Source organism: Equus quagga, chromosome 14 (genome assembly GCF_021613505.1).
Source record: "Equus quagga isolate Etosha38 chromosome 14, UCLA_HA_Equagga_1.0, whole genome shotgun sequence".
In the NCBI taxonomy this organism is placed as follows: Eukaryota; Metazoa; Chordata; class Mammalia; order Perissodactyla; family Equidae; genus Equus; species Equus quagga.
In genome coordinates, this window is record NC_060280.1 from 32,155,111 (window position 1) to 32,179,484 (window position 24,374).

The 24,374-nt window shown below is 48.7% G+C and overlaps 1 protein-coding gene across 2 annotated transcripts; it reads right to left on the bottom strand.

Moving 5' to 3' along the window:
• Positions 1-1,417: 1,417 nt before the first annotated feature.
• On the bottom strand, positions 1,418-23,868 carry KCTD14 (potassium channel tetramerization domain containing 14). 2 transcript variants are annotated; one of them, XM_046684608.1, is made up of 2 exons: positions 22,312-23,868; positions 1,418-2,159 (listed from the first exon to the last, which is right to left on the bottom strand). In XM_046684608.1, the coding sequence occupies exons 1-2, from the start codon at positions 22,357-22,359 to the stop codon at positions 1,491-1,493; spliced, it is 717 nt and encodes a 238-aa protein (XP_046540564.1). In that variant the 5' UTR covers positions 22,360-23,868; the 3' UTR covers positions 1,418-1,490. The 2 variants fall into 2 exon arrangements, with proteins under 2 accessions (XP_046540564.1, XP_046540563.1); XM_046684607.1 differs by lacking the exon at positions 22,312-23,868 and adding an exon at positions 6,758-7,008.
• Positions 23,869-24,374: the final 506 nt, after the last annotated feature.

Genomic DNA, 24,374 nt, shown 5'->3' on the forward strand with positions numbered 1-24,374 from the left:
GACCTTTCCATAATTCAAGAAACTGAAATTTTAAGCAATCCTATTTAGATCTCAAGGAGCTGTCTCCTTGAAATCTAATCTCCTAAGTGTAATTATTGATCAAAAGGTATGAACTTTTTTTCCATGCCCTTGATAATGTTGAATTGCTTCGTGATAAAAAGTTCAAATAGACATTCGAGATTTTTCCACTTTAAATTGCCAGCCACATTAAATACCAAAAAAGGAAAATAGAACAAGCTTTGAAAATAAGAAAAAATATACAAGCAGATGCGGTTACTGAATTATAATGCTTGTTGAAAAATGACTATGTTCTGAGCAATTTTATGTTTAAGTTTGAAACTCCCTGAGTCAGCATTAATTCCTTAAAGCTTAACAGTTAAATGGACCTTCAGTCCCGGGGAACCCAGGATGGCTGCTCACCCTACTAGGCAGGGAAGGGGGTCACCTTTCCCAGACATGGACTTGGAGAAGGATGAATGTCTACATGTGTCCTCCTTAGAGTTACAGAATGTCTTAGGTTGTGAAGCAGAACCTGAAACAGGATCTCCTGTGTAAGCGGTTTATTGAGGATGTGCCCTCAGGCAAGGGGAGTAAGGGAAGCAGGCTAGAGCAGAGGAGGAATCCTAACCAAGATTGTGGTGTCAGATGAAGACTGGCTTCAGCCGGATCCCACAAGGAGCTCTGGAACCGAGTTGGTTCCTCCTTGTAGTAAGGGGTCAGTCTTCCGTACCTCCACACAAGCAAGATGGCAATTTTTTTTCTAGAGCAGGTCTCAAAATTAGAGTGCATCAGGATCACAGGAAGGACTTGTTAAAACAGACTGCCAGGCCAACCCCCAGAGTTTCTGATTCAGTAGGTCTGAGGTGGAGGCCAGAGAATTTGTATTACTAACAAGTTCTCAGGTGTTACTGATGCTGCTGGTCCAGGGACCACACCTTGAGGACCACTGCTCTAGAGAAGGTGACAGCTGTGAGGCTCTAGCAGCCAACACTCACAGCACCTGGGAGAGGAGATCTGAGCAGCATCTAGTATAGGTACTAACCTGGCATATTCCTCATGAAGCACACACCAGGGTTAGAGGATTGGACCACAAGCTGAAGCTGGGTAGGCTACATTTTTAGGTCAGACTATCCAGATTCATGATATCCTGTTCTTTTCCTGTTGTCATCCTGCATCCCCAGCCAAAGCATTGTTGAACTATTCCAGTTCATCTCAGCCTTGCCATCGGACTTTGACGGAAGGGTCTGGCAGGTACATGAGGCCTTAAACAGGGAGCAGCCGCACCTCACTAGGCAAGCACAGTGGAGTCAGGTGCAATGACTGGAAAGTCCTCAAGGGGGAGATAAATATCTGGGGGCAAGCCTCGGTAGACCACCTCGGAAGCTGTTTGATGTTTGTTTTTGAAATTAAAGGAAGATGGCGTTTCAAGGCAACTTTTAATTTCGTAAGCCCCAACAGAGCCCATAACACACAGCCCCTGCCCCCGGGGATCACCACCAGGTGAAGAGGAAAGTATAGAAGTAATCGGAGTGAGCAAATGAAAATGCCTTCTCATTATGGCTTTTATAGTCCACCTGGTACCCCTGGGCCATAATGTCCATCTTCACACAGTCCAGGAGGTCCTTGACGTCCGGAGCCGCCTTCCAAGGCCCGAACTTGATGACCGACCTCTTGTCCGCCTCCAGGACGCGGAGGGCATCCGCGCAAAATGAGGCGTTCTCTTCTGTGGGTACCACGCACACCAGCACTCCGGAGCTGCGCGCCGCCACAGCCTCGGCCCGCGCCAGGCGCACCATGAGCTCCAGGTTCTCGCTGTAGCCTGGCACCCGCAGCAAGAACTGCTTCCGAGCCACCTGCTCACCGAAGATCTGTGGCGTGTCCTCCAGGAGCTTGACCAAAGGCTTGATTTCATAGAACTGAGCTTCACGGTACACCTCGAAGATGTGCTGCGTGGGCAGCTGCCCGCTGCGCAGGTAGTCCAGGATGGGTCCGAAATAGGTGCCGGGGCGATCGATGAAGAAGCGGCCCTCCGCATCTATGCAGGCCTTGGCTGAGCTGGAGAACATCTCTGCCAGCTTTGAACCTGGGAGTTTTCTCAGGGTGCCCACGGTGGTGGTGTAGAACTCGCCCCCCACGTTCAGCTCTACGACGGGAGATAGCTGAGGGCACAAGAGGCAGAGTGAATCAACAGTGCCACCTCCAGGGAGCTCATGACCTTTTCATCCAAAGAACAACCCAGCACGGAATCTAGGGGAGGCGTGATGACTGGCTTCAGCTATTGGAGGGCCCATCTTAGCAAGGGGGTTATATTTATGCTGTAGAGCTCCAGAGTGTGCGCATTTTAAGGAAAAAAAGATTTCAGTTTGATATAAGAATACCCATTCAAGCATTTTAACGGTCTTGTTTAAGTCACAGAATATTAGTAGAGGGGGCTGCTGTGGAAGCAATTCTCAGCAAGAATACTCCCAAACTCCAAACTCTGTGGCCTTTGGCAAGGCTTTTCCCCTCCCTGGGCTTCAGTTTCCTCATTTATAAAAAGGGTATATGGAGGTGTTGTGAAGTTAGAATTTCCCAATAGTGGGATGCTCAGATCTAAGATCTAAGATACAGCTTAAAAAAAAAAAAAAGGGTGCAAACCTTTCTCAACCTTTCAGAAAGGCTAAATTCATTCAGGAAGCATTTCTTGGCTACTTACCGTGTGTCAACATCCTGTGCTGGAAGTTGGGGATACAAATTCTTATTTCATAGAGATCAGAAGTTCTGATTAGCAATTGGCATGACTTTGATTAATTAACAAATGGAATTTGTTTGATGGATGTTTTTCAAAATATGGGCCTATGGGGATTAAATAACAGGAATATCCTTGGTGGTGAAAAGGCCAATAACACCAGATACAATGGATATAAAACTGCCTCATAAACTGTAAAGTGCGGTGCCAATGTAAGTTAGGTGTAGCTGTTCAACAGAATTTTTGGAGGCCTCTTCTCTATGCTGGACCTTGGGCTGAGCACCAAGGATGTGGGTGACACCCATGTGGTGCCTGCCTGCAGAGGCCCACAGGCCAGTGTGGGGAGGGACGTGGAAACAGACCGAGAATTGGGCTGCAGTCACTAAGTACTGCCAAAAATACCAGCAGACCATCTAGCGATCATTACATATGAGCTGAGACCCCAGATGTTATCCTTAGAAACCAGCTTCCTAGACAATTTTCACTATTTAAAATTCACTCATTCAATAAAATGTGTATGTGCCTACTTTGTGCCAGGTCCCTGGTGCACAGTGAGGAACAAGCAGGACACAGTCCCTCCTCTCACAGTCTAGCACTTGTGCAAAGCTCTGTACATACAGTCTCTAACTCAATCCTCACAGCAATCCTTTTGAAGAATGCATTAAATCCCCATTTTACAGATGAAGAAACTAAGGCTTAAGGAGCTGAAGTTGCCCCAGATTGACCAGCTATTAAGTGATGGTATCAGTATTTGAACTCAGGTGCAATTTACCCCGAAGCTTGCCCTCTGAGTCATCACATAAATTAGTTTTCAATCTTCAAATACCTCCATTCTTCATTCCCTTAGTTACTCATTAATTCAACCAAATGTAGAGGGGCCTATTTCATTCAAGCCGCCTCCTAAGCAGACGAATAGGACACAGTCTTTGCCCTCCAGGAGCTCACAGGGGAGAGAGGGAAACAGATGGCTGCAAGATGTAGGTGCTGAGAGGGAAAACTCAAAGGAAGAGGGGTCGGCTCTTTTGTGGATGTGCTGGAGGTTGCCAGAGAAGGTTTCCTAGGGGGTGTGATAGCTGCAGCAGCAGCAAAGATCTATGCAGTGTTAGAGAGAAGGCTGCATTTTCAACCTGGAGACTTTATCAAAGGTCATTGCAGGGCCAGGGCTCAGGACTACCCTTCAGTCTGATTTAGGTGTGACCTCATTCTCAGCTTGTCTGTGGGCTCTACCGCTAAGATTAAAGTACTGGAATGAACAGAGCCAAAGGCAGCCAAACTGCTGGGGAGAACTGAGTTGCCATGGCAACAGCTCCTACCAGGGGATAGTTTTACAGGCTGGAGTGAAGAAGGGAGACAAGAGGATGCATTCTGACAGCAGCCAAACAATACAGCCAGGAGAAAAATAATCCCAGAACCTATGATTCCCTCTCTCTCCCACAAACCTCAAAGCCCCTTTGCAGGGCTGTTTGGTTAACCCCAAGGTGGCCCTGTAAAGCAGGCAGTTAAATGCAAAGCTGCAGACTTTAATCCTTGAATGGATCGATGTGCTCTCATCACTCCTGTACCACTGAGAGCTCACAGGCGCTCTTAATCTCCCCACATTACAGGTGAGGAAAGCTCAGAAAGAAGGGACACATAACTCAGAAGTGATGAAGTTGGAGCTGGGATCAAACCCATATCAGTCTGACTCCAGCACAGCATGGGTGCCCTACCCCTCTCAACGTCCAGTCCCACTGCGCCAGTAATTAGCGATGTGTCTGGGGCAGCTCACTTCCTTCTCTGGGCCTAAGCTTAGTCATCTATGAAATAGGGAGGCAAAATGGACAAAGAGAACTCTAAGTTTCTCCAGCTCTGAAAGCCTAATGAATCCAGGCACTTCAAGTGCCATTTCTGAAGCTCATTTCCAGATACTTACCAAAATAGCTTCCAGCCCTGACATCCTCAACCCCATTTCTTTATCAAATAAGACCTTGGCCCTGTTCCCAAGCTTCTTAATTCTGTCCCACTTTTCCCCCCCTCCTTTTTTCCCAAAACTCCCAATCTCTTTGGGAATCAGACCTCCTACAGCATCCATGAATACTACACTATGTATTTCTAGTAGATAAAGACTTCTCTTCTACCCCTCTTCCGAACCACCTGCCCTTCCTGGTGGCCCCTCTTCCCCAGCTTTTCTACCAGTCACCCTGCCAAAGCATTCCTGGATGGGAAAGCCTGTCCCACACCCTGTGTGCATAGGTTGGGGAAACGTGGTCTCTAGGAGCACCTGCAGGGTCCCAGGCCAGTGCTGGCCACGAAGACACAAGGATGAATCAGACAGGCCAGCTCTCACCCAGTTCCAGTCTAAAGGGTTCCTACACATCTGCAACTCCCATGCCAAACATTCATACCTTTCTTTTGGTCACCTTTAGTCGGGTCAATGGAGAGACATCTCCATTCATATGTCCTCTAGGCCCCTAAAGATCTCTCCCCACTCCAGAACCCTGACCTTTTCCTTTGTTCCCTATCTCAGTCGTCTGAGCCAGAAACCCAGGCTGTAATCTTGCATTCTACTCCTGTCCTCAACCTCCCCCAACCCAGGTCATCAATCACCAAGTCCTGGCAATTCTAAATGCCTGGTTAGTTCCGTGGCTCCCTGCCCCCTTGAGTGCCCTCCCCCAATCCTATCTTTACACTGAAACCAGAGCAGTTTTTCTGAAGTGCAAATCTGATCTGGTCACTCCCTGCATTAAACACTTCAGCGACCCTACATTTCCTTCCAGATAAACTCTAGACTCCTTAACAAGGTTTACAAGGCCCTTTGCAACCCTAGCAATCAACTACCAGAAGCCTGCCTCCCATTCCCCCACCCCCACCATCTAGGTCAGGCTGGGCCCCCATGCCTCCAGGACTTCACTCACTTACCGCCCCACTCCCTTCACTTTGCCCACTCATCCTTCCAGTTAATTCCTCCAGGAATGTTTCTGGATGGGTTGTCTCCTCGTGATCCCAGAGGGCCCTGTGCTTCCACTGTCATGGTGGTTACCTCTCTTGTAATTCTGTTTGTTCATCTGTATCCCCCATTAGACTGTGAGGTTCCTAAGGGAAAACTATCCCTGATTCATCTCTATGTCACCAGTACCTACTACAGGGCTTAGCACAGCAAGGATGCTCAATAAGGTTCTGTTGAATCAGCTGGAGCTTACCCACAACACTGATTTACAGGAGTGCCTGGTATTCTGATGAGGGCCAGTCTTGCTCTACTTGGCATCAGGCACCCTCTTGGCTCCCTCCTTGCCCAGTAATGCCTTCAGACATTTATTGAGCACCTAGGGCAGCCCTGCCTCTGAGCAGGCAACTCTGTCAATTGCCAGCAACAATGACGTTATCATTGTCCTATTGGAAAGAGCCACAGTCCCGCACTACTGGATCTGCTTTCCTTTCCTACAAGTCTTCAGGATAGCACCTAGCCAGGAGAGGTTAGAATGTTCTGCTCCTAGAGTGCTCTGAGCCTTTGCCTGGTCCTCCCCTCAAACTCCTTTCACCCAAACCCTGGGAGTGGGCAGGCGGATTCAGGACCCAACCAGAGGGCTGGGGCAGGCAGGAAAGGGTAGGGGTTTGCGGCGTGAGGGAATGATACTCCGGCCAGCCTTTAGTTGGGGCTGCCTCTCCCACCGCCAGGAGACAGGGTGGGGGCAGAGGAGGGGGAGGGACGGCGGAAGAGCGGACAGGACAGGGGACCAAGCGAGGAAGCACAAAGAGGACAGCTAAAACAAAGACCGAGAAGAGAGGAAGGAGACAAACAAAGGCAGCCAAGCAGGAAAGAGGCCAAAGAGGAGAGGCTGCACTGAGCCGGACTGGAGATGGTGGCGCGGAAGGAGAGAGATCAAAACGGCAGGAACAGCCAAAGAGAAAGAGAGAGCCCGGCCAGAGGCGGAGACTGCGCGCCAGACGCAGGGAGTCAGAGCAGGGCAAGGAGCGGACAAGGGACCCTTGAAGGAGGGAGAGGCGCGGGGGCCGGGGTGGGCCCCCGTGCGTCCCGGGCTGTGCACTCACCCCCGGCGGGCCCGCAGGGGACACGGCCCTGGCTGGCCGCACAGAGCGGGGCGCCGCGGTCAGGTTCATCGTCTGGTCCCACAGGCAGCTGGCACTGTGCAGCCCGTCGCCGCTGACGCGTCCCGCCCAAGCCCGCCACATGCAGGTACTTGGGGCGGGCGGAAGTGCACCTAGCTCCCCGCCCCGGGGTGGGGCGGCTGGGCCCAGGGTGTGGTTAGAGCCCGGACTGGCCTGGAGTCGGCGGGCTTGCGGTGAGACCCTAGGCTAGTCCGTGCTCCCTTCTCGCCCCGGAGTTCCCCGACAGCCAAATGGGGGAGGGAACAGACACTGACGACAAGAGTTTCTACTGGCTACAGTCCTGAAAGTGAAGGATCAGCAACACCTATTTTACAGATGAGAAGAGTGAGGATCCAGGAGACAGCAGATGTGGACTATTTATACAGCTCCGATCAGCTGTTAAAAGTGCAAAGCATGACCAGTGATGAAAAGCGCTCGATGCCTGTTGTGTGGGTTATTTTGCTTGTTAAAACATAACCCTAGGGGCTGGCCCCGTGGCCGAGTGGTTAAGTTCGCGCGCTCCGCTGCAGGCGGCCCAGTGTTTCGTTAGCCCGAATCCTGGGCGCGGACATGGCACTGCTCATCAGACCACGCTGAGGCAGCGTCCCACATGCCACAACTAGAAGAACCCACAACGAGGAATACACAACTATGTACCGGGGGGCTTTGGGGAGAAAAAGGAAAAAATAAAATCTTTAAAAAAAAAAAATAATAACCCTAAAGAGGGCGAGCATAACTCTCCATTCCCAAACTACCGGCTGTGCTTAGTGACTTTCTTCCAAAGAGGACAGTATGGAAAGGGGGGGAAAGAAGAACAACTTCATGGTGGAGAAACTGACGCTCTTCTTCAGCCAGGTGATCAAGGTCAACATCAAGAGTCATAAAATCATGATGATAGTGTGTACCCTTGATGTGATGTGATGAAAATGGTGCTTTACCTCCGTGTTCTTCCTCCCCATGTCCCATAACCCCAGTCTAATCTTGAGGAAAACATCAAATTCCAGTAGGGGGCATCCTACAATATACCTGACCAGTAAACTGTCAACGTCATCAAAAACACGGAAAATCTGAGAAACTCTCACAGCCAAGAGTAGCTTAAAGGGACATGACAAGTGAATGTAATTTAATGTGGGATCCTGGAACAGGAAGTGGACATTAGGTGAAAACTAAGGAAATATGAATAAGCTGTTGACTTTAGTTAATAATTGGGTATCAATATTGATTCATTAATTGTAACAAATGTACCATACTAATGTGATGTGATAAGAATAAGAGACACTGAGGGTGGGGTATGTGGCAACTCTGTACTATTTTCTCAATTTCTCTGTAAATCTAAAACTGTTCTGAAGAATAAAATCTAAAAAAACTGACAACACAACTGCCATGGAAAATACTATGGAGGTTAGTAAAAAAATTAAAAATAGAACTACTGTATGATCCAGCAATTCCACTTCTGCATGTATATCCAAAAGAATTAAAAGCAGGATCTCAAAGATGTATTTGCAGATCCATTTTCATAGTAGCATTATTCACAATAGCCAAGGGGTGGAAGCAACCCAAATGTCCATCAATGGATGAATGGATAAACAAAATGTGGTATATACGTACAATGAAATATTATTCAGCCTTAAAAAGGAAGGAAATCCTGTCACATGTTATATTATGGATGAACCATAAGGACATTATGTTAAATGAAATAAGCCTGTAACAAAAAGATGAGTACTGTATGATTCCGCTTATATGAGGTATCTGAAGTAGTCAGTAGAAACAGAAAGTAGAATGGTGGTTACCAGGGGAAGAGAGGAATTGTTTAATGGATACAGAGTTTCAGTTTTGCAAGGTGAAAAAGATCTAGAGGTCTGTTTTACAACAATGTGAATATATTTAACATTACTGAACTGTACACTTAGGAATGGTTAAAATGTAAATTAATGTGGTTTTTACCACAATAAAAAAAAAAGATGACTCTTGGTCATAAACTAATGGTTCAGAAACTTGGGAAAAAATAATAATAATGAATCAGTATCTGGTGAAAAAAGATAAAGCTTTGGAGTGAGATAACTGGGAATGGAGCCCCGGAGCTGCCATTTACCGGCTGTGTGACCATCATCACTTCCCCTCTCTGAACCCAAAGTGCCTCTTTTGTAAAATACATGCGAGTACTTACTTCGCTGGATTTTTGTGAGAATTAAATTAAGTGACATAATCTGTTGTGTTTCCCAAACTTTTCTGTTGCTAAGACTCACCTAAAGCTCTTGTTAAACCATTCTGGGCCCCAACTTCACGATACCAAAACCAAATCGCCAAGGAAGCACCTAGGAATCCGTACATTTAACAAGCATCTTGTCATCATGGAAATTTGGGAGACACTAGAGTGATGCATTTATGGGCCTTTCCTAGCGTGGGCTCAGTGACCGTCAGTGCCCCCAGACTCCCTGGCACTAGCCATCCAGCATCACTCCATCCAGCCATGGCTACCTGTCCAATCCCTTCTTCTCCCTCCTTCGAAGTGGGTTGTGGGTTGTCACTTCATTTATTCAACCATGCGTTCCTGATACCGACCTTGGCTAAGGGTTGGGGGCTGGGGACACAGGTGCCAGAGACGTGTCTCTGTCCTAAAGATATGAGCAAAATAACTTTAATGAAAGAGTACATGAGCATAGGAAAACATACTGGGCCTCTGTTTCCAGTAATGTGGAAGACTAGATAGTCTCAAAACCTCCTGCTACAAAGCATCTCAAAACTGAGATGGAAAATATTGAATATTGATGTGTATATCTTTATGTTTGAGCTGGCAAGAAAGTCAAGGAAATGCTCTGAGGTGCTCTGAGGTGATTCGGCACTGACTCCAGGGCCTTCCCTGAGGTCATCTCCAACCCTGAGTGACCTAAAACTTTTATTTTAAGGAGAGAGAGAGAGAGTAGGAGACAAAGTCTGGGCCACTCACAACGTCGTAGGATGTCAGAACAGAGACTATAAAAGTATAAATGATAAAAAATCCGCTACTGAAAGGCGAATGCTGTGGAAACTTACCCGTCTCATTCCTTGGTTCTGGGTTGAGAAAAGTCTCCCCTGAGAATTTTTGGCTACAGGCTAGAGCTCAGATAGATCTGGGGCCCAAATACTTTTCTCATGGTCAACAATAACAACAACAACCAGGGATTTAATTTAAAATGGACTTAGGTTGGCAGTGCCCCCAGATGCCTGACAAAGAAAATGAAAACCCTTCCTGGAGGAAAGCACATGGTCAAACCAACCCTCAGGGAATCCGCACAGATATCGGGCTGACAATTGCAAGCTCATGATCAAAAGTCACAAACCACAAAAGGAAACAAGGTACTGTGAGCAAGAGTCAACAGAAACTGGTCCACCAGTGCCTCAGATATTGCGATTCTTGGACACAGAATATAAAACAAGTGTTTAGGGCCGGCCCCGTGGCCAAGTGGTGAAGTTCATGCATTCTGCTTCTGTGGCCCAGAGTTTCGGTGGTTCGAATCCTGAGCACAGACATGGCACTGCTTGCCAGGACATGCTGAGGTGGCATCCCACATAGCACAATCAGAGGCACTCACAACTAGAATATACAACTATGTACTGGGGGGCTTTGGGGAGAAGAAAAAAAAAAGATTGGCAACAGTTGTTAGCTCAGGTGCCAATCTTTGAAAAATAAAACCAAAAACCCCACAAGTGCTTAAATAAATATAAGGGTTCATTTAAAACAGGAATGAAGAGCAAGAAGATATCATCAAAAATGACCAGGCAGATTTGAAAAAAGCCAAATAGAACTTCTAGAAATGAAAAATAAAATAACTAAAATGAAAAGTTATTGAAACTTAGTAGGGGTAGAGGAGATGCAATCAAAGGAGCGATGTTGTACCATTTTCATTCATCATTTTGACCAATACTAAGAAGAATAACAATATGCCAGAGCTGATGAGGATGCAGGAAAATAGCTCCTCAAACTTTGCTGATTGGAATGTGACCTGCTGTGACCTTTTTGGAAGGTACTATGGCCATGTCTACTGGGAGGAAAAAATACAGATACCACTTGACCCAATATTCCCACTTTTGAGAGTCTATCCAATAGAAGTAAAGGTACTACTATGAAAGGATTTATGAACAAATATGTTTATCACTGTTTTGTTTGTGGTGGCAAAAATTAGATCTATAGGAGTATGGTTGAATAAATCATGATTTGTCCATGCCTTGGAATACTACGCAGCTATTAAAAAGAATGAGGTACATCTATATCTATTCATTCATCCATGATTTATTAAGCAATTAAAAATAAATATCAGAGCAGTGTATACAGTGGGAATCCATTTGTGTAAAACCATAAAGGTAACAAACCTTCTCTTATATAAACTAATATCTGTTTATGTTAGCATATAATCAGAAAGGTGTAGAATGATACGTACCAGGGGTTAACGTTGGTTATTCAGTAGGGTGGGGGTTGAAAGGGAGAGAGGAAATTATTGATTTTTTTCTTAATATATCTTTGTATTAGGTCACTAGTTGCAGGGAACATGAAAAAATATAAAAGAGAAAAATTTTTAAAAAGTAAAGGTAACATAAGACAAGAACAAGGCAGGCATGCCAGGAGGAAGTTGGCTTTTCAATTTGGGAGATCTGGGAAGGCTTTGTGGAAGAGGTGGCATGTAAGGTGAGTCTTGGAGGGAGAGGTTTGTTGAGAGAAGCCTGCGAGGGATTCTTCCCAGCAGAGGGGTCAGCTGTGCCAAGTGAAGGAGGGAAAGGAAAGGAAAATGATCATGTGCTGAGCACCTGCACTGAACACAGACACTTGTCTCAATCCTTCCAAGTAGGTAAACTTACTCTACAGATGAGGGAACCAAGGCTTGGAGATATTAAGTGAACAGCTTGAAGGCCACACGGCTGGTAACTGGCAGAGCCAAGCTTGGACTCCATGTCATTCTTACTCCAAAATTCTCTTTCTGTAACTGTGAAGAATTGTTTTGTATCGGGGTGCTAGGGTCTGTATGTTTGCATCCCCCACAAATTCATATGGTGAAACCTAATCCCCAATGTGATGGTATTAGGAGGTGGGGCCTTTGGGAGGTGAGCAGGTCATGAGGGTAGAGCCTTCATGAATGGGATTAGTACTCTTTTAAAAGATACGCCGAGAGAGCTTGCTAGCCCCTTCCTTCCACTGTCTGAGGACATAGCAAGAAGATGGTCTATGAACCAGGAAGCAGGCTCCCACCAGACACCGGACCTGCCTGAGTCATCATCTTGCACTTGCTAGCCTCCAGAATGTGAAAAATAAATGTTTGTTGTTTATAAGCCATCCAGTTTATGGTATTTTTGTTAAAACAGCCTGAATAGACTAAGACATTGGGCAAAGTATGGGCCTTGAACATCGTGACTGCAAATAGGACCAAGCCGTGGTGATACCGACCCTGATATCAGTTTCACCACATTAAACCCAGCATATATGGGGTTAAAACCAAAGCACTCATTCCCTGCATACTCTCTGGCTTCCTGGCTCCAGAATCCACTATCCTCCATGGAGAAAGACACTGTCAAGGACAAGCACCTGGATTATCTCCTCCCCGCAAAGAGATACAGGCTGGTGGGAAAGCTGCAGACCAGCAAGGTCACAGGCTTCCTCCTCTCTGCAAGTAGTCTCAAGGTCAAAGACAGGCTGGTGGGAAAGCTCCGACGAGCAAGGCCATGTTCTCTCCCTCCCCTACCTAAAACCCCAAAGAAAAACCCTTCCTTTTAGCTTTTCAGGGAGTTTGGGATTTCAGCGTTAGCTGCCCTCTCTCCTTGCTCAGCACTGTGCAAAAATAAAATTCCTACTTTCTTCCACCACACCCAGTGTCAGAGATTGGCTTACTGCACAACGGGTGATCAAACTCACTTCAGGTTTGCTATCAGTGGGGAGGCAGCTGTGACCTCCCCACTGCAGGCTTTCCTGCCCTCCCACAGGCTCTGCACAGCACAGGTGCCCATTTCCCCTTGTGTAGCCCTACTCCCCGCAGAGGGCTGATGGCTGCATTGGCCAGGATGGTTTCACCAGGAGGCTGAGTCTTGAAGGTCCTCACCCCAGAAAGGAGGGCTGGACACTCAGAAGGACAGTGGGCACTTCTGACAGCATCAAGCAGCCTTTCTTTTAGCTCCTCTTCCTGTTTCTCCTCCAGCCCCAGCTACTCTGAATCACAACCTGTACTTCCACACCTTCCTACCTTTGTTTGTGCTGTTCTCTCTGCTCAGAATGCCTTTCTCCACTAGCTCATTCTCTCTGGAAAACTCCTACGCAGCTTTTGAGGCCCCACTCAAATGGTCCTCCTCTTCCTTTTAATTCCATTAGCACGTTTCACCCTCACCATTCAAAATAGGAATGAGCATCTTCATTTTATGTGGGAGGACCCTCAAGCCTCCCAGAGATGAAGTGCCTCTCTCTTTTTTTTTAAAGATTTTATTTTTCCTTTTTCTCCCCAAAGACCCCGGGTACGTAGTTGTGTGTTCTTTTAGTTGTGGGTCCTTCTAGTTGTGGCATGTGGGACACCGCCTCAACATGGCCTGATGAATGTTGCCATGTCCGTGCCCAGGATCCAAACCGGCAAAACCCTGGGCCACCGAAGTGGAGCGCACAAACTTAACCACTCGGCCTCCGGGGCTCGGCCCCCAGTGCCTCTTTCTGAGTCATCAGCACCGGGAGATAAGAGACCAGGGTTCTAGCTATGGCTCTGCCATTCATGTGTCACCTTGGGCAAGTCCCTGCCCCTCTCTGGGCCTCAGTTCTCCACCCGTAACGTGGCGGGGGATGTTGTCTGAGATGGTCCCTGCAATCCCGTCTTGCTTGATGCTATGGCAAGAAAAGCATTCAGACAGCCCTTGGTGCTGCCTATGGCTGGATCTTGTTTCCCTTTCGCCTGGTTCCAGGAGTGAGCATGCTTCCCTCCGCCCTCCTCCAGCCCACCCGAGTCTTTGTTCTTCTTCCTGAGACAAAGCCGCCAGCCCCTCTCCCCTCCAGGCAGCTGGGCTTTGGGCCAGCCAGCCAAGTGGCAGCTGGGACTCAGATGAAAGGGCCCTCAGAGGGCTGCCTGTGGCAGAGTGCCCAGACCAGGCCTGGCAGTCCTGCGCCCAGCTGTCCCACGAGGCCTCCTTCCACTGCTCCCATATAAGGCTCCCTTTGTGAGTCCCGCAGTGGAGACCCCTGCCAACCCACAGGACCCTCTTCCCTTCCCTCTGCTCCACACCCACTTGAGAAATATCCAGGTCTTTAGAGAGTGGTCCAGGACTGGACCAGTGCCTTTGGGCCAGGCACTTTGGAGAGCTTTGCCCCCATTTCGTCTTCAGAACAACACTGGTAGCAGGTAGTGCTCTTCCCCTTACGGAGAGGAGGGACACAGATATCTGAGGGCCTACTATGTGTCAATCATGGCACCAGGCACTGGGAAAAGAGTAGTGAACCAGGGGATAAGAGCTGGCCTCATGGAGCTCACTGTCAGTGGGGACACAGACTAACTGAATAACCACACAAATAAATAACTGGTTATACCGCGTGATCGGTGCTCTGAGAGGGAAGAGCAGGAAACTAGGCGAGCGTACAGATAATGGTGGGCTCATTCGTGGGGCGTAAGGGCAGTGAAGCCTTCCTGGGGTGAGGTCTGAAGGGTGAGGAGAAGCAGAGTGGGGTAGGGAGGGGTACACAGGGCTCCGAGGCAGCAGGGAGGTGCTGAGTGAGAAGAGGAAGGGAAAGAAGGAGGTCTGTGACAGGAGCAATGAGGGGTGTCCCCTTTTGATCTTCTTCAGCTGAGGCAGCCTCTGGATGGAAAGACCACAGTATAAACTCCAGAGAATGCAGTGCCTCAATGGACCAACTTCATAATCAATCACTGTGTGCTCTTTGCCCCGGGAAGTCCCCCCACTCTGCCCAGGGGAAGTCTTTATTTAGAAGCAAGTCCCTTTAACTCAGGGAACCTCACATTCTTCAGCTCAGAAATGGCAGTTGTAATGCCCCTACAGCGTCTCTGAAAGGAATGTGTACAGTCAGTGCCAGGCACAGGGCAGGCGCGGGGGCCCATCCCTGGAGACCCATATCAGGAGAGAACATGGCTGGGCTTCTGTTTGAAGCCCTCCCCCCGATCTGGCCCCAGACGCAGCAAGCTCCTCTCTGGAGGCAGGAGGCAGCCAGAGCTTCCCGGCTGAGGTTAGAACTTGCTCTGCTTGGCCTTGACTACAGGGAGACAGACCAAGGCTGGAGGCCAAGTGTGCCCTGAGTTCACCAGCGCATGGGCCTTTTAACCCCAAGAATGCCCCTTTCGAGGAGTTGGAGTCAAGATGCCTAGAGACAGGATGGCAATAAAAGGTAAATTATCTCATTTATCTTCACTGCGATCCTATCAGGAAGATTCAAATCATCCCCCTTTTCCAGGTGAGGAAATCGGAGCTGAGAAAGGCTGTTTTTCTAAGTCGGGATTCAAATCCAGGCAACCTGGCTCCAGAGCCTGCTGCATTGGCTACTCCCTGTGCCACCAGACCAGGGCACAAAGCCAGCACTGCCGGCCTCCCGGCTGGTCCTTCTAGGTTTCATCCCCAGGCTCCAGGCCCTCTGTCTTCCACCTGCGTTTGGCCAACGGGAGGCCTAGCAGGAGATCAGAGGGCAAGGGGAGGCTGAGGTCAGAGTAATTATTCCTTCGGCCCCCGCCTTGCCCAGTCTCTGTAAGTCAGCTGGCTCCCTCTCCAGAAGGTCCCAGCTCCTGTCAGGCGCCCTCTGCACACAGCTATTCTCTCGGGTTCTGGCAACTTTTCCTCGCCTCCACCAGGCCCCCACTCTTACTAGCCCTGTTGCTCTCCCCAAACCCTGCAGACCTCTGTAAAGAGTCCTTTTACTCAAATCTCCTCGAATATCCAGCTTGAGTAAGCCATCTATGTCCCGATTGTGTGTTCTTGAATGTGTGTGTGTGTGTGTGTGCATGGTGCATGTAGACATGTGTGTGTACATGTGTGCCTGCATTGTCTCCGAGTCAGCTACTCGACAATTCCTCATGAGTTGGGCCAGGAGGGGAACTGATTTTACTGAGTACTTGCCGTGTGCCAGACTCCATGCAGGGCCCCCTTTATACACGATTCGGTTTCATCCTCACAATTCTGTAAAGTAGGTATTTTTAGCCATATTTTACAGAAGGTAAAACTGATGCCCAGATTGGCAAAGAGCCTCATGTAAACTCTCACAGCTGAGTAAGCAGTGAACCAGGTTTTGAAACCCGTATACATCTGGATGTATAACCCATGCCTGTTAGCCCCTCAGGGTACTGCTTTCCAAAATACTGGGTTCATTCTCATCCTTTTGGTCTCAGCTTAAATGTCACCTTCCCCCGGAGGTCTTCTCTGACCACTCTATTTAAAGGAAGACACCACTGAGATTCTTTTTCATGAGACATTGTGCTTTTTTCCCCTCACGATGTGTGTTTGTTTATTGATTGAATGTCTGTCCCACTCGTGAGATTCTAAGCTCCATGAGGGCAGCCAGTCTCCATATCTGTTTTGTTCGCCACTCTCTTCCCAGTGCCTAGCACAGTTGCCTGCTACATACTAGGCCCCAGATAAATATTTGCTAACTGAAAATGTGACAAAGGAAAGGAACAAACATTTACTAAGTTCCCACCCAATGTCAGGCATTTTACATGGATTATCTCATTTCTTCTTCGCAACAATCTTATGAGGTACATGTTGTTGTCCCATTTTGCTGATGAGGAAACGGAGGTCAGAGAGGGAATGTGACCTTCCCAAAGTCACACAGCCTAGAGCTGGAGTTCAAATGCAGGTCTCCCTGATGTCACGGCTGTGCTTGTTCCACGATGCTCTTCTGTCCCCCACACAGGTGTCCAGAGTCAGGGAAAAGGAGGAGGCGCTGATCTGTGGAACTCATGTGAATCATTTCTGGACAAATAGAAACTTCAGGGAGCAAATACTGTCTGCTGCAGCCACTCCCCTGGGACTGGCTACTCCCAGACCCTCGTGAGCACACACCCTCCAGCCCAGCCAGGAAGCCATCCTCTTCCCTGTTTGCCTTCATGCTCTTGGCCCAGCCCTACCTGGTCTGTGAAACACCCTGTTCCTTGTCTTTCTTTGCAGGGCTGCCCAGGGCTAATAACCTGCTCACCAAGTTCCCAAGGGCAAACCCTGAACACCAGATGTGTGGTGTGTCCCTGAGAGCCCCATGCAGGCCAGTTCACCAGCTGCTGCTAATAAAGCAGGGGGCCCTCCTGACCAAAAATCAGCTCAGGCTGGTACCTGAGAGGATCTTTTCCTTCTTTCCTCCTTTGCTCTCAGACCCTGCCCACTACCCTCTTTAAAATCATTGCCACCCAAATGGGGGGCTTCTGAGATGCTGGTAATGTTCTTTGTCTTGGGCTGGGTGATAGTCACACAGGTGTGTTTAGTTTTTGTGAAAATTACTTGGGTGCATTCCTCTGTGTATATGCTATGTGTCAATAAAAAGCTCACACAGGAAAAATCATTACTGGGGCCAGCCCTGTGGCATAGTAGTTGAAGTTAGGCACGCTCCGCTTCAGCAGCCCGGGTTCATGGGTTTGGATCCTGGGCACGGACGTACACCACTTGTCAGCCATGCTGTGGAGGCGACCCACATACAAAATAGAGGAAGGTTGGCACAGATGTTAGCTCAGGGCTAATTTTCCTCAAGTAAAAAAAGAGGAGGGCCAGGTGGTAGGAGCCCGACCAGGATCACACTGGAGAACTGGATGGCTTCCGCTGCTATGGTCACAGGCGGGCCCCTGGCTATACCAGGGGCAGGCAAAAAAGAATCCAATCGCTTGGGCTTCTGTGATGGAAGCAGAGATGAGGAATTACCCCCCTGGCAAGACTTTAATGGGCATTCCCCCAAAAGAGAGAGCATGGAGCTAGTAGGGAAGGGGGAGGGTCTGCACTTGGAATCGTCACAAAAACCTACTACCTGTTAGCGCAGAGCTAAACAGAGCTGAACTTTGAGAAGACTGGGCTGGGGTGTGCCACCCCCACTACACACATATCCATTAACAAAATTTGAATCATACCATTTTAAAGATTGGTTTAAACATTTATGCACTTATCTTTTTTTTAATCTGGTATCGTCAGGACGTCCCCCACATTATCAAGTTCTTCTCTACAACATTTGTAATGACTACAAAGCACTGTGTTGTATAAATACATCATAAATCCATTAAGCCACATTTCATTTCTTCGTTCCTTCTTTCCTTTTTCTCCTTTACTATAAATAGGAAATAGCACTGCAGTGTGCAGCCTTTATAGCTAAGACACTGTGCAAGGATTATGCACCTTTTTTGAGGATCTTATTCCTTGTTGCCAAATAATTAGGAAAGCTGTGCCCACCCCCCGGACACAGAGGGTGGGGCGGCCCCGAGTATGTTTTTGCCCCGTGTTCAGGGTCTGTCGCCTCCCCCCCGCAACCCGGCGGGCTGCTGGGACTGCAGGCAAGGGCTGAAAACACCAGCTGGGCTATAGGCAGGCCTTCACCACCTCTGTCTTGGCATCTGAAGCACGAGCACTCTTTTCTGGACTGAGCCAAAATATCAGCTAAGGAACTCACCCTACCTCCTGCTCCATCTTTTCTTTCCTTTCTCCTGTCTTCTCTTTCTTCTGGCTTCCCCCTCCCTTTTCTCCCTCTTTTGCCTTTCTATTTTATCCTTCTCCTTCCACTTCTCCTTTCCGTGTCTCCCCTCTGACTCTCGTCTTCTCTCTCTTGGCCTCTTTTTTCTCTGTGTGTCTCTCTGCATTCTCTTCCTCTCTACTCTTTTTCCTCCACCTTTTAATTTTCCCCCCTGACTCTATCCTTGTTTCTGTCTCTTTTCTCTTTCTCCTCGGGGGCTTTCTGTCCTCCACCCACCACTCCAGCAGGTGAGTCACAATTTCCCCAGGGAGATAAGGCTTGGTAGGCCTTGATTCAATGAGTAATGAATTTGCCTCAAAGAGTAAAGCTAAGAGATCACAGAATTGGGATCTACCTGGTCAACTGGGGTGACTCAGGGCTTCCTGTTAGACTTTTAAATGCACACACCCTCGGTCCCAGCTGCCCCACTCCTGGGCCTTCTACCAAAATATTCCCACATGTATTATGCATGAGGGTATTTGTTGCAGCATTGTTTGAATTATCAAAAAATTGGGAACACTCTGAACGTCCATTAGTAGAGAATGGTTAAATAAATGTTGCTGTCTCCTTCTGTGGAATGATATTCAGCCATTAGAAAAGAATGAGGCATTCACAGAGACAGAAAGCAGATTAGAGGTTACCAGGAGTTGTGGCGAGGGTGGGGGAGAGAGAACAGGGAGCTATTGCTTAATGGGTACAGAGGTTCTGTTTGGGGTGATGAAATGGTTTGGAAATAGTGGTGATGGTTGCACAATATTGTGAATGTAATTAATGCAACTGAATTGTATACTTAAAAATGGTTAAAATGGCAAATTTTATGTTATATATATATATATATACATAATTTAAAAAAAAGAATGAGGTAGAATCATATGCACTAACATGCAAAATGCCCAAGATAGACTGTTAAGTGAAAATGGAAATTACAGACCAAGACATATAGTAAGAATTATAAAATTGTGTGTGTGTGCGCGCACCAGGAAAAGGCAGTGAGGAAGCATACCACCCTCTTAAGTAGAAGTGGTTGTCACTGGAGGTAGGATTGGCAGGACAGGTAGGAGAAGGAAGGCTTTTTGTCCTTTCTGTGATATCAAAAAGAAGTGGTAGGGTTATGAGCGATTTTGACTTTCTTTTTGGTGTTTTTCACAAAAAAACTTAAACACAGTCAACAAAACAAATACCATCCTCGCCCTCAAAGAGCTCAGAATCTAGTGAGAAGATAGGTATAGTTGGTGATAATTCCAACAAAACACTATTTGTGACAAGGCCTGTGAGAGCACAGTGGAGGGGGGTGTCAGGGAAGCCTTCCTGAAGGAGGTGACATTTTGACTCTGGTCTTCAAAGACCACAAGGCCTCAGCCAAGCGGAGAAGCAGAGCTAAAACTCTTCTGGTGGCAGCAAAGGCAAAAGTGCGAGAGAAAGCATCACAGGCCGTGTCTGTAAAGCCCAGGAGCTGACATGCAGCACGCCCACCGGAGAGGCTGGAGAGTGAAAGGGTTTCCACAGGGGAGGGACCGTCAGATTTGTGTTTTGGAAGGATACGCTGACGAGGTCTCTTCTGCGCTGAGGTTAGAGACACTGCTCTCTGACAAAGTCTGGAAACTAATAAGATGTAAACAAAGACTTTTCCAGTCACCTCAGAATTTCAGCTGAGGCCTCAAAGGCAGAAACAACGCCAGAGTTGCTGCCTCTAAGGGGAGAGACTGGACCACCTGTGCAGGACCCGGAGGGAGAGAGGGCCGGCAGGGCTAAGACCCGCCTTCCTACCCACCTGCCAGCCCCGGAGAGAAAGCTGAAATCCCCCCAGACGGTGGGAGGAGCCGCTCCTCGGAGAGAACTGTCAGAGAACTCACTCTGGGGTCCTGCAACCCTCACCTCACCAGGGAGCAGAGGGGCTGCCCTTGCCCTCCTCACACCAGGCAGGAGAGGCTTTCAGAGAACAATGTGGGGAGCACTTGGCCGGGAGGCTCTGGGGTCTGGAGTCTGGAGTCTGGCGAGAGCTGGCGAGTGGAGGGGCTCTCGGCAGGGGCTGCACTTCCAGTTGTGAGTGTTTCCTGTGGGGCACATGTAGACCCCGCAGAAAGCAGAAGGGAGGCCTTCTTGAAAAGGACCCCGTGGAAGAGGGCTTCCACTTATGGGTGAGGGGACCAGAGGCGTCAAGAGGGATGCAGAAGCTGAGGGGTCGTAAGCAGCCCGAAGGAGACACCCCCTTTTTTAGGGCTACTGCAGGTGAACGGGGTGGAGGGTCTCCAAGGAGCCATCAACGTGCTCCTGAGAGACAGTGCCAGCATCTGGCGCCTGACGCGTCCAGAGAGAGGGCTCTAGTGTCGTTAGACCTAGCTAGCTGTGACTTCGCCTCCTCCCCGCCAAGCCCTGGAGCAGAGGCCGCCGGGAGAGGCCGGAGGAGCCGAGGAGCGGGGCGGGAAGGAGCGGGGCTGCCCGTCCCCTCCCCGGCCAGCAGGTGTCCCAGCAGAGATGGCCGCCACTGCGAGAGTTTTGCTGGAACACTGGCCTGCGCTTAGATCCCTGACAATAAACAGGAGACTCCCAGAAAAGCTAGGGGGCCTGCCGCGATTTCATCCAGGAACAGCAAAGAAGCAGTCCACGGAATCCATCCGACTGGGCAGTGATGGGGAAGAGAAACCGGCCGTGTGTTTCACCGAGTCAAGCCCCCTTAATATGCAGCTACGAAATACTCGTGACGCCCGTCTGCGGCGTGGGGTCTCCGAACGAGGAGAGGATTTTCCGCCCACTCTCTCCGCCATCGGCCAACCCTTTTCTATGAAGACGAGGCGGACAATCATCGCCTGGAAACCCGTGTGCTCCCGCGGGCGGGGGGTCCAGAGCCCCGGTCCTCGCCTGCCCCGCAGCGCCCCCTGCTGGCCAGAGCCGCAGCGGCCGGCGCCCGCTCCGAGCCAGGCGCTGGGGCTGGACCCGGCTCAGCCTTCCTGGAGTCTGTGGCCTCTGGGGCGAGGCATACGTTCAGGAATTGAAACATCAGACGAGAGGTGTGCTCTGGCAAATGGGATGAGAGCCCACCCTCTAGGGGAAGAGGCTGATCTGGTCAGAAAGGTCAGCCGCGGGGGCTGAGGCTGGACCTAACGGGGTGAAGTGGGAAGATGGGGAGCAAAGACTTGGAAAAGTTACTGTGGAGTTTGGGAAAGTGTGGGCGTGCTGAGGAAGCCATCAGTGGTCTTGCCATTTCATGTCTCTGGGCTTTTGCTCAAGCTGGTACTTCTACCTGGAAAACACTTCCCACTTTTCCTTTATTTATTTATTTTTTGTTATAAGTACCTAATGTATTAAAAAATATTAGAGAATAAATATATAAATGTCCATGTACCCATCACTCTGCTTGAGAAATAAGACCTAAAAAATATAAAGTAGCCATGTCCTTCTCCCTTTTGCCCTCCCTCTTCCCAGAGATGGCTCTTCAAATTCGTGTTTTCATTCCCATGTAAGTTTTTATTTACTGTATATGTATGTATGCACAAATCATGTATAGATGCATGAAATCAGAACGATTGTAATAGACATATCTTTTATTCTATATATACTGTATACTATTAGAGTATATATGCTATATATTTTTAATATATAAATATATATTTTTATATACTATATATACTAGAGTCTTATATAGTATTTATACATATATGTATAGTATATAGTGTATGTACCTTGTGTATAGTGAGTGAATATATATACAAAGAGAGAGAGAGAAACTTTCCCCTTACCATCCTGTATTTAAGATTATTTCTACCTTTCTCCACCTTGCTAACTCCACAGGTTGCTACTCCTTCAGGAAGCTTCCCCAAGCCCCTCTCCTCTCTGCTCCCTGGGCTCTTGTGATACTTACCCGGCGAGGTTGAAGTGGCCTGCTTAGTTGTCTGTCCTCCTCCCGCATCAGGCTCTGAGCTCCCTGGGGGCCAAGACTGTGCCTCCAGGTGTCCCTCCTGCCCAGCTCAGAGCCTGGCCCACAGGTGGAGCTCAGGTTTGATGACCTGCTGGCAGAGAAGAAGGCCTGGAGGCTAGTTGAGGCCTCGAATGCCAGGACGAGGCTTTGCACTTCACCTTGGCTGGCTGTGTTGCAGCTGTACTCTGCGGAGTCTCTCGGGTTCTCTGGCTCTAAACCTGAGGGCTAAGGAAAGATAGTCAAGAGGATGCAGCTATCGCCTCCCTCACCCTCCTGCGGCCAGATCAGTTTCTTCTCAATTTGTTTTATTCATTGGGCTTCTGTGCAAAATTTCATTGAAAGAAATATCATGGTATGTAAAAACCAAATTGAAAGGGATAAGGAGTGTGGGGGACCCAATTATGGCTCCCAAAGATGTCAAGGTCCTAATCACTGGCACCTGTGAATGCGTTAGGTTACATGGCGAAAGGGAGTTAAGGATGCAGATGGAATTAAGATTGCTAACCAACTGACCTTGAGATGGGGAGATTATCCAGGTGGGCCTAAAATAATGACAAAAGTCCTCATAACGGGAAGAGGGACAACCAGGGAGATGGCAGTATGAGAAGGATTGCTGGCTTAGAAGAGGGAGGAAGGGGCTATGAGCCAAGGAATGCAGCCAGCCTCTAGAATCTGGAAAAGACAGGAGAACAGATTCTCCTCTGAAGCCTCCAGGAAGGAACACAGCCCTGCTGACACCTTGACTTTAGGCCAGTGAGACCCATTTTGGACTTCTGGCCTCTACGACTGCGATGTGGTAGATTCGTGTTGGTTTAAGTCACCAAATTTGTGGTGATTTGTTACAGCAGCCACAGGAACTTAACACGAGGAACCATGGAAGGTATCTGAGCTGGGGAGGGGCGGGCCCTTCTTGCACTGCAGGAAGATTGACTGTGCAGGGAAGAATCATGGAGCAGCCAGAGCACGTGAACCCCAGGCTGGAAAGGGTAGGAGGCCCCCAAAAGATGGCTGGAGATGGATTGAGACCTGGGAGACCTGAGAAGGCCCGGAAGAAGGGTTCATGGGCTGAGTTTTGTGTATGAACTCATGGCTCTTAGTCAGTGTTTCCACCTTCTGCAACCAAGCTGCCTCCCAACAGCTGTCCAGAGTGGAGAGGTGTGGGAAGCATTCCCCCAATCTAGCTGCCATTGTATTGTGACAAGGTCTGGCAATGGAAGGAGAATCATGCAAGGCGCTTCTCCAGGGAACATAATTCTTTAAGCAGAGTCCTTTGTCCTCCTTTCTAAAGCCTATTACTGATTAACGTCTTCCCTCTGTCCTGGAAGCCTTGTAAAAACAGGCAGAACTAGCAATAAACATATCTCAAAGAACAAATAGCAGCCCCCAAGGATGAGGGGGTCTATATTCCGTTAATTATATACTCGCTGTCCTCCTAACTTCTTTGAAGACCCTGAAACTATGTAACCTCTTCCTGAACAATCGATATGTATGCTGCACATCTGGTATGTAGATAACCACCTTTGATTGTTACCTTTAGTCACGCACTGCCCCTCATCTATTGTTCCCATGACGACAATAGTTAGACAACCTCGTGTGATTTTTTTCCTATATAAGTGTACCCTGTCCCCGAAATAAATTGGACTTGCTTGCAACTGCTTCGAGTCTCACATCTAGCACTTACACGTTCGCCGACGCCATCTCTCCCGCGGGAAGCTGGACTCTGCCGAGGCTGGACCCCGGCAGAGAGGGGATCCTCAGTCACTTCTGGACTCTGACCTGGCTCCCAGCCTGAGGGCCAGCCCTGTGGACAGAGTAAGAACTCCTCTCAGCGAGGGTGACTCGTGGAGCATCTCTGTCGGGGACTGGCCATTTCAGAAGGAGGCAGGTGAGCCAAGGCCCCATCACCATGGAGCTCTCTGGAGTCCTCGGGCTGGCGTTGGCAGCCTCCCCACTGAGTGCCTTCTGTAGCCAGCGCTTCCCCGGGGGCGGGGCAGGGAGGATCTTGG

Coding starts and splice junctions, on each gene's coding strand:
- KCTD14 (XM_046684607.1), bottom strand. CDS start 6,898: ATGTGGCGGGCTTGGGCGGGACGCGTCAGCGGCGACGGGCTGCACAGT. Junction 2,160..6,757: donor CCCCTGCGGGCCCGCCGGGG/GTGAGTGCACAG, acceptor TTGTGCCCTCAG/CTATCTCCCGTCGTAGAGCT.